The sequence below is a fragment of the Physeter macrocephalus genome, chromosome 2 (assembly GCF_002837175.3).
Source record: "Physeter macrocephalus isolate SW-GA chromosome 2, ASM283717v5, whole genome shotgun sequence".
Classification (NCBI taxonomy): Eukaryota; Metazoa; Chordata; class Mammalia; order Artiodactyla; family Physeteridae; genus Physeter; species Physeter macrocephalus.
In genome coordinates this window covers 29,959,868-29,969,570 of record NC_041215.1, presented here as the reverse complement: position 1 = coordinate 29,969,570, position 9,703 = coordinate 29,959,868, and the positions used below count along the sequence as shown (strand labels likewise).

Genomic DNA, 9,703 nt, shown 5'->3' with positions numbered 1-9,703 from the left:
GGGATCCTCCCAGACCGGGGCACGAACCCGCGTCCCCTGCATCGGCAGGCGGACTCTCAACCACTGCGCCACCAGGGAAGCCCGCGAGGGTTTCTTTAAAGCATTTTTTTCTTCATTGAAAGATGGTTGATTTACAATGTCGTGTTAGTTTCAGGTGTATGGCAAAGTGATTCAGTATGTGTGTACATACATAGATGTATTCTTTTTTTAGATTCGTTTCCCTCATAGGTTGTTACAAGATATTGAATATAGTTCCGCGTGTAAAGCACTTTAGTTTTTTAATCTAGTGCTGTTTTACACACACCCGCTCCTGTAATGTGTCCTTATAGGGATTGGAAAACCCAGTCAGTCACTAGGAAAAAGCAAAACGAAAGCAAATCAGGAACAACTTAGTCTTGCATTAAACGTTTACATCTTCATTCCCTTCCGGGCTTCTTTCCATCCTTTACGTTCAGTTTTTTGTTACTCGAAACTGTAATTGCTTTGTCCATCTACTCTGTGTCACGTTCCTCCGTGAGAGCTAAGCGTAAGCGTCTTCCTGCGCTTGTGTAAACGCGGCGGCGCCTGTCATTTCTGATGCTGCAAGCAGCTGGGCTCCGTGTCACTGAGGCTTTTCAGTCTCTGAACTCGTTGTTGAAGGGACATGGTCTCTCTTTTGCCTTTCAGATGGTGCAGAATTTCCAAGATGAATCCTGTTTCATCCTCAGTACCTTAAAAGGTAAAGCCCCCTCCTCCCCGCCTTTTCTTGTTTAATTAAAGGACGTTGGCTGCGCTCCCCCCGGGTTAACGGAGTAGCGGGGAGAGCAGGCTGGTGAGTGGGGCCTGCATGGGGTGGGCCCTCGAGAGAGAGTGTTACCTGGGAACATCCTCTGGGAAAAAGAAACACACACTTCCCAGGAAGCCTAGCCTCGGAAACGTGGGAAGTGGTGCAGCTGGCGCCGAGGTCACTTCAAAAGGGAAATCCTGGCCAGACAGTATGTGCTTCACGACCCCAGTGCCAACGAGAAGTACTGTAAGTCCTCTACGTATGAACCTTCAAGTTGCGAACTTTCAAAGATGCGAGCGTGTGTTCACGTGTCCGGTCACGTAAGTTAGTTCACGTGTCTGGCGTACATTGTCACGTGCGTGCATCCTCTACAAGTGGTTGTGCTTTTGTGTACTTTACAGTACCGTATAGAGTACAGTAGTACAGTATCTTTATTTTGAGCCTAGGGTGTGCGGAAGCAAGTGTAGAAACAGTACTATATAGCTGATTGTGTTAGTTGGGTACCTAGGCTAACTTTGTTGGACGTACGAACAACTTGGACTTACGAACGCGCTCTTGGATTGGAACTCGTTCGTGTGTAGGGGACTTACAGTAAGATGCATTTGAATGTTTCTAAATGGTGGGTCTCTGGGAAGAGCAGGCGTGGAATACAGCAGCTGAGTCTGCGGGCCATGTGGATTGGGGACACGGAGGGCCCACCTGAGGAAGGGGTCTGAGGAGGAACTCACATGCCAGGAAAAGTGGGAGACCAGCTGTGACCCCCTGTAGGGCTGGGGCAGGTGTGTGTGTGGAGTTAGGCGGGAATGAAAGCCCCCTGACCGGGCCATAGACCCTGGACCGTGGCCCTGGACCCTCCCCACTGTTCTCTGGATCTAGCCGCCGACTGCCTTCGGAGGCCTGGGGGCCGCCACGCCCAAAGCCTCCTTGGACATAGGCCCTTCAGTCCTTGGGCCTCAGGCTGTGGTGGAAAAGCCCTCTGTCAAAAAAAAAAATCAACAAGGCAGCCGTGAAGGTGTGCGTTGAGATCTCTGCTTTTGTCAGCTTGCTTTTTTCTGCAGTCTTATTTGGGTGGCCTCTGCCAGTGTCCACGGCAGGGCGTCTGCTGGTACCCTAATCCCATGGCCCCCGGATGCCACAGCGCCCTGCCTTTCTTCCTGTAAAACGCCATGTTTGTCTCTTGCAGCCGAGAGCAATGACGGCTACCACGTCATCCTGAAATGTGGCCTCTGAACGGAGACGAGCAGGCGGCCACCTCCTACCCTCAGCCCCGTGGACCCCCTTGGATGTAGAAATCGCACCCTCGGAAGCTGCGGCGAGGAGGGGCCTGGCCCAGCCCGTGAAAGCCGCAGACCAACCGCTAGCCGAGACCCTCGGAGGCCATGCCTCTGGCGGGCAGAAAGCCTCCCCCTCCTCCTAGCCCCGGCTTCGGAGCGGTTCCTGGTTCTTGCCAGCCCTGCCATTCTGAAGCGGCCGACGGTGGGGCATCTCCTCTGATGCCCCCTAGCTGGAGGCTAGCTCACCGGGTACCTGGGTGCCATCCGTACTGGTCCCTGCCTTCGTCCTCTTCTCTGGTAACTGGCTCGGTGATGGGGCTGCTGACGAAGTGGGGGCTGGCAACTGTTCTCCTGTCTTCGTGTCGGTTTCCCGTCTCAGTGACCCGGGTGAGCATCCGTCTTTCCTGTTACTGGGTGGAGTGATGGGAGTTGGGTTTATTCTGTGCCTCTGCTTCTTTCACGTGTACCTTGATTCTAAGGGTCTGCTGCTCGGAGCCCAGAGGCGGGCTCGCATCTCTTCACTGCCGGGCTAGACACCCCACGGGGCCACACAGACCTAGTTCCAAGGCCCTTGGGAGGGACGGGGGAGGCTAGAAAGACTAATTTTAGGCACATTCTCATGAATATAAAAGGGAAGAGAACCAAATGATTTCTCTTGAGCTCCTTCGGTATAATTTTATTTCCTAAGCAATCCTGGGTGAAGGAGGACTAGGAAATGAGCATTCCGTTGTAGGATCACATGACCTTGTCTCTCCCGACACCAGGCCCTCGTGGATGGACTCACCAAATCCCATTTAGACAAGACCTCCAAACTTGCCAAGCTTCCTAGAGACATTGTATCTTCTGGGAGGGCTCCCCTTTAAATGTTTCTCTCTTTTCATTTGTCGAGGGTGTGTTTGGGGCATTTCACCTGCACTGGAGTGGTTGGATCACCTTTCTTAGTGGCCTAACTTGGGGGAAATTTGACTATCAGTAACCAGTAGACTCAGGAATTAGTCTTTGTCTCTGTTTTCTGGGACCCACTGATCTGTACTGGGCCCAGGCTTCAACTCTTTGCTCATGTAAGTTCAACTTACAAAGCATGGTGAGCGCTGTGACCAACTGAGTAGGACTTGCCAGCTTTTTAAGTGGAGCTTTGGGGGAATATAGAGATGATCAGACTGGGTAGACCTTGTTTTACAGATTGAAAAAACCAAAGCCCAGAGGGGCAAAGCCACCTACCTGATAGCACATAGTGATAGGGTAATGACATAAATTTGTCATCTAAACCAGGACACTTCTGAGAGTGAAAGGGGCTCTAGCAATAACTATGTTGGGACAACAGGTGTGGTGTCCTACAGTGTAAGGACAAGCTTCCGATTCCCTCTGCTTTTTGGGGGTGGGGGGAGGAGGAGCACATAACAGCTTTATTGAGATATGATTCACATACTGTACAATTCACCCGTTTATAGTGTACAATTCTATGATTTTTTAGTCAATTCACAGAACCACCACATCAATTTTAGAACATTTTCATCATCCCTAAAAGAAACCCTGTACCCTTGGCAAGTACTCTCCTATTTTCCTTACAATTCCTCTAGTCCTAGGCAACCACAAATCTTCTTTCTATATAGGTTGACCTATTCTAGACATTTCACATCTGTCGAATCATACAATATGTGGTCTTTTGTGACTAGCTGTTTTTTCACTTAACATAGTGTTTTCTAGGGTCATCCATATTGAACATATATCAGTACTGCCGTCCTTTTTATGGCTTAATAATATTTCATTCTACGGCTATACCACATTTGTTTATCCATCCATCATTTGATGGATATTTGAGTTGTTTCTACCTTGGGGCTATTATGAATAATGCTGCTATGAACGTATTTGTATACGGTTTGGTGTACACCTATGTTTTCTTTTAGGAATATACATATGAGTGGAATTGCTGGGTCATATAGTAACTCTATGTTTAATAACTTTTTGAGGAACTGCCAGACTGTTTTCCAAAGCAGCTGCGTCATTTTACATTCCCATCAGCAGTGTATGAGGCTTCCAGTTTCTCTACATACTGATCAACACTTGCTAGTATCTGTCATTTTGATTATAGCATCCCAGTGGGTGTGACGTGCTGTCTCATCGTGGTTTCGATTTGCATTTCCCTGATGGCTAATGATGTTGAGCATCTCTTCATGTGCTTACTGGCCATTCGTACATCTTCTTTGGAGAAATGTCTGTTCACCTCCTTTGCCTATTTTCAGTTGGCTTATTTTTCTTTTTGAGTTGTATGAGTTCTTTGTATATTCTAGATGCAGGTCCTTTATCGGATGTATGAGGCGTCAAAATGTTCTCCACTTCTGTGGGTTGCCTTCACTTTCTTATGATGACCTTTGAAGGGCAAAATTTTTAATTTTGTTGATGTCTAAGACACCTATTTTTTCTCTTGTTGCTTATACTTGCGGTGTCCTATGTAAGAAACTATCGCCTAATCCAGGGTCAAGAAGATTTATGCTTATGTCTTCTTCTAAGAATTTTGATAGTTTTAGCTCTCCAATAGTCTTTGATTAATTTTGAGTTAATTTTTATATATGGTGTGAGGTAGGGGTCCAACTTCATTCTTTTGCATGTAGATATCCAGCTGTCCCAGCACCAGTTGTTGAAAAGACTATTGGAATCCCCATAGAATTGCCTTCATACCGTTGCTAACGGCCCCTGATTCTTCCTGGATCTTTTTTTCTGTGACATGGGTCTGTCATTAGGAAGCTCACCGTTTTTTGTTTTTTTTTTTTAAACTCAGCCCACATTTGGCTCCCCCATTTTTACACCTGGCTTTCTATTCTCTTCTTGCTGTCTCCCCCTTTCCCTGTCTCAACAGTACTGGGTCACGTCACTCTCCGATGTTCTGCAACCCTTCTGGGTGCGTAGCTCCACACGTCAGTTCTAGAGGATCAAGACCAGTCATTTCCGTTTTTTGAGGAGACAGAGTCACATAGAAGTGGAGTAACTTGCTCAGGGTCCCCCAGATCCAGGACTAGACTGTTGATCTTGTGACTGCCGGCCTTTCAAGGTGTCTGCCATTCACTAGACCCAAGAGATGCCACTACCCAGACCCAAGTGATGGCAGGCTAAAAATCTTAATTCTAAAAATGTGGTAGGCTACTATTTTTATTTCTTCATTCCAGGTGAGGGTCTAATCAAGATCTGGTACCTTAAGTTTGCTGTAGGTAGAGCCTTCTGTTCTCTAGAATGCACACTGCATCTGCTCTGCTTATCTTCTCCTGTGGTTATAGTTCAATCTTGTAGCTTACAGAGAAGTAGAAAATAATAAATACAAAAAAAGAATACACATAGTCATTTGGTACCAAAATGTTTTCGCTGCCCAAATCAGCAGCTCGTGCCTTCCGCACGGGTCAGCTGAGCTAGCTGTAGGTTTTTGGGTTTTGTTTTCTGTTTTGTTCATTTTATTAAAGTACAGAGAAGCTGTAGCCCTTCCCACTCCTGTCCACTGTCTTGCTTGTGAGCTCCGAGTCCAGAGTCTTGGCCTGCTGGACAGGCAGCCCCTCCCAGAACTGTCCCCTCTGCCCCCACGTAGTCTAGGCTGTGGCTTCTCGGCAGCAACACATTTTAAAAGGGATCTGCAGAGGGACAAAAGATAAACCGTGTGATCGGGCCACTGCCTCGGGCCACCTGAAGCTGGGTGCTTTATTCTCAGGCCATCCCATTTCTTTGCTGGGCAGGTGTCTGTTTGCAAGGCTGTGATGAGCCTTCTCCTGGTTACCGAGTTGCACCTTTATAATAAGGACACGGGCTTTTGAATGGGGGAAGGGCTGATGGGCCTTTGGAAAGACCAGGACGGGGGAGGGGGGTCGAAAGCGAAGGTCAGATGTTGCCCTGGTGACCTTCTGCCCGAGGGCCTCTTGGGAAGAGCTGTGAGCCTAGAGGGGCCTTTCCTGGGAGCACAGTGGAGCTGCCTGAACAGTGTGTCACCAGTTTCCAAATCCAGAGTGGCGTCAGGGGCGGGCTGAGTAAGTTAAGGTCTGAAAATCATTAACGAGTTGACAAGGAGAATGGAAAAGCCTCTTTTGCTGCTGTCACTGGGGCAAAAGAAGGCAGCCCCCAGGCTCTCAGAGAAGATGGAAAAGCAGGTGACCAAGAGCCAGGGGTCCTGGGTCCCCAGACCCTCACTTGGCTTCTGCCTCTCTGGTCTCGCCTCCTCTCTGGGAGGCCTCTGGGGTCGTGGCTGACTCAGTCCTCGGTGAGTCTGAGGGACAGCGAGGCTTTCCGTCTTTGCCACCATCAGAGTCTTACTGTGGGCAGGTGGCGTGCGTGTGTGTATTTCCTGGTGGTACTTGGCACCTCAGATGCTCCCGCTTGGGCTGGCGCACGCACCCGAAGGTTTGCACACGTTTCCGCGTGAGGCATGGCATCTTAGCCGTGTCTTTAAGAATCCAGCCTAGCTCACAACCGGGTTGACTTGACTCCATCAGTGCTCGTAAGAGTGGCCGCCAGCTGTTCCCTGCAGCCCGAGGCTGGATTCCATCGGCTGGCTATGTGTCTACATTATAGATGCGTGCGTGCGCGCGTGCCGGTGTGTGTTCAGGGATGCGCGTGCATCCCTTTCCCTACCCCTGTATCTGCCATGAGCGCAGCCCCGAGCACCCTCAGCTTACCTAGATGCGGTGATTGCAGCTGCTCTTTAAATCTTACGTGATGCTCCTGGTTCAGACTCTGTTGACGAAGCTGGTTAGGGCACAGTTGCCCTAATCGAGGGGAAATGCCCACCCTAAGTCCCGCGTATCTGGGGAGGGGAGCAGTGCTGGCAGCTGACGTCTGACCAGGACCCCAAAAGCCAGGCCCGTGGAGTTGGTCTTCCTTGAAGCTGCCTCAGGTACCCTGTGTCCCGTCGGGCTGTGTATCCCGTGTGTGACATCATCAGTCAGGCTGGCCAATAGGAAGTGTTTGTACACCCTGTCTGCTCACCTCCCAGCCCTCCCCCCTCTGTCCTGTGGGGACAGGGCAGTGAGGTGCTGGGCAGACGCGTCCCCCCGTCCCCCGGCCTCCTTCCCAGCAGCATCCTGAGAGCTCCTTGCGGCCTCCTCCCAGCTCTCCAGAGCTCCCTGCAAAGGCTTCTCCTGGGCTTTCTCTGTTCTTCTGCTCCCTTGGGGAAGGGCGGTCCCCCGCCTTGTCATGTAGGGGCCCTTCTAGCAGCAGTGTCCCCAAGAAGTAGCTCTGAGAGGTGGCTTTGCTGTTCTGTGCAGGGCAGCTGGTGGGGTGAGTTGGGGAGCGGCGGGCACTGCTTAGTCTGGAGCTGAGCCGCCTTGCCCTCCAGGCCGCCAAACCAGCCCCCTCCGAAGAGGGAGTGTGTCAGCCTGTCCTGTGCCCTTCATCCTGGGGAGCCCTGAGGGTGGCCTACGGGGAGCTAGCAGGGACCAGGGAAGCCTTTTATCCTGGAAGGTTCGCAATCCTTTCTCTAAGGCAGAAGAATAGAATTAACCCTGGTACCCGTCACCCAGCCTCTGCAGCGGTCACCCTACACCCACTCATCAGGAGCTGAATGCAGCTCCCTGCTGGGTTTCGTGGTCTCTTTGATGACAGTGAACGCTGAACCCAATGAAGTGAAAGGCATCCTGTACCCCTCCCCTGTTCCGTTCCCATTAGTATACCTGTAGTACCAAAAAATGTACTCAATGATTATATTTTGAATTTCATCATCAAAAACGTTATGGAAACTTGTTTATACTGACATAATATCGATTTACCTCCTCTTAGCCTTTAAAGCCCCAAATAGGTCCCATCCAGCCCTTTGCAGAAAAACTGCCCACTGCTGAGTTAGACCTCTGTTACTCTTGCCCCTGGATTATGTGGAAGAAACTCCTAGAAAATAAGGACTTTTAAAAATAGTAAAAACAGTATTTTGTGTGGAGCTTTGCAGCAGGAGAGTCATTCAGCTGAGCAGTCTTTGAACCCCTGCCGCCTGTTGGGCACGCGGCCCCCTCCCCCCGCCGGCTCTGTCCCAGCCGCTCAGGAACCAGAGCCCTGCTGGACCCTTGGATCCCCAGGGCAGGGTGCCGGGGGTTGGTGTCCCGAGGGCCAGGTGTGGGGAGGGACCTCTACTGGCCCCGAGCCACGGTGGGTGGCGGCCTCCTGACTTACGTCACTGGGACTTTCCTGTCCTGGGAGGTGCAGCCTGACCTTCACCTCCGTGGTGCCTTGAGGACCTCGCAGCTCCTGGGGGTCCCGCCAGTCCCTCCGCACGTGTCTGCTCCCCTTCCTCTGATGAGGGCCCTGCTTGCGGCAGCCTCAGCTCGCTGGTGCAGAGGGTTCCCTGGGCCCGATCGCCAGTTCTGCCCCCGGAGAAGCCAGCCCCCAGGCAGCCTCACGGGGTGAATCCCTCGTGCTGAGGTCCAGCCGGGATGGGGCCACCTCCCTGGGGCTCGGCCATCCTTTCTGGGCCCCCCGGCTCCCTCGCTCCCTGTGCAGATGGCCGGAGCCTGCGGCCGGTCCTCTGTGAATACCAGCTGCTGATGCTGGCTGGCCTCGCCCGGGTCACACATTGTGCTCTGTGCTTTGCCCTTGTCTCATTTGAGCCTCCCCACGGCTCTGAGGTCCCCGAAGCCTGGCTTCCAGGTGAGGAAATCAAGACTGAGAAATCAGACAGGGGCCCAGGGTCCTACGACTACTGGTGGGCTGAGCCGGGGTCTGGGTCCCACATCCAGACATGCACGCTCTCGCCCCAGACGCCAGACACGCAGGTGGGGCCCTTTCGTCCTGAGCACTCACTTTTGTGCTGACATCGTCCCTGGGCTCCACGCCCTGGGTGGGGACAGCCGAGAAGGGCATTGTTTTGTGGGCCTCTCACCAGCCCTCCCCTTGCTGGGCAAAATCTTGCTTACTGTGTTCGCCAATGTTCCTGTATTGAAAGTGATTTCTTCCTTAAACTGCCACTTCCTCACCTTTCTCCAGATTGGGTGACTCTTCTCGAAAGGTGGTGGGTGTCTTGATTGGGGTGGTGTGGCTCTGGGATGGCTCAGGTGGGTGTGACGACAGCTCAGGTGGGTGTGGTCATGGCGTGGGTGGGGGGAGTGGGCATTGAAGCAGAAGTTGTCACACTGCCACGTTTTGTACCCGAAATAAAGCATATTTTGCACTTCTTACTGTACCATTGTGCAGATGAGAGATCTGTTTGGGGTTCTGTGCTTGGGTCAGAAAGCAAATAAAACTCATTTGTAAGAAACCTCTGTGACTCAGACCTCTGGCCTTTTAATTTTATTTTCATTTGTATGGATAAAATGCATATAACAGGAAATTTACCATCTTCAACATTTTCAAGTGTAGGATCCAGCGACAGCAAGTACATTCACACTGTTGTGCAACCATCACTACCGTCCATCTCCAGAAACTTGCCGTCTTCCCCAACTGAAACCCTGTCCCATTAAACAGCAGCTCCTGCCCCCCTCCCCCTTCCCCCAGCCCTGGCACCCACCCTTCTGCTTTCTGTCTCTATGAAGGTCACTCCTCTGGGGACCTCATGTAAGTGGAATCTTGCAGTCTTTGTCCTCTTGTGACTGGCCGATTTCAATCAGCATTATGTCCTCAAGGGTCGTCCACGTTGTACCCTGTGTCAGAATTTCCTTCCTTTTTTTCCCCACCGTGCCACAAGGCTTGTGGGATCCCCAACCAG

General features: G+C 51.4%; 1 protein-coding gene across 3 annotated transcripts in view; it reads left to right on the top strand.

Moving 5' to 3' along the window:
* Window positions 1–9,085, top strand: part of TFCP2L1 (transcription factor CP2 like 1) — a 65,903-nt gene extending 56,818 nt beyond the window's left edge. For all 3 annotated transcript variants that reach the window (XM_055087265.1, XM_024115044.2, XM_055087264.1), the window contains 2 exons: window positions 667–718; window positions 1,950–9,085. In XM_055087265.1, the coding sequence (XP_054943240.1) occupies window positions 667–718; window positions 1,950–1,996 (99 nt within the window). In that variant the 3' untranslated portion in view covers window positions 1,997–9,085. The remainder of the gene's footprint in view (window positions 1–666; window positions 719–1,949) is intronic.
* The last annotated feature ends 618 nt before the right edge of the window (window positions 9,086–9,703 follow it).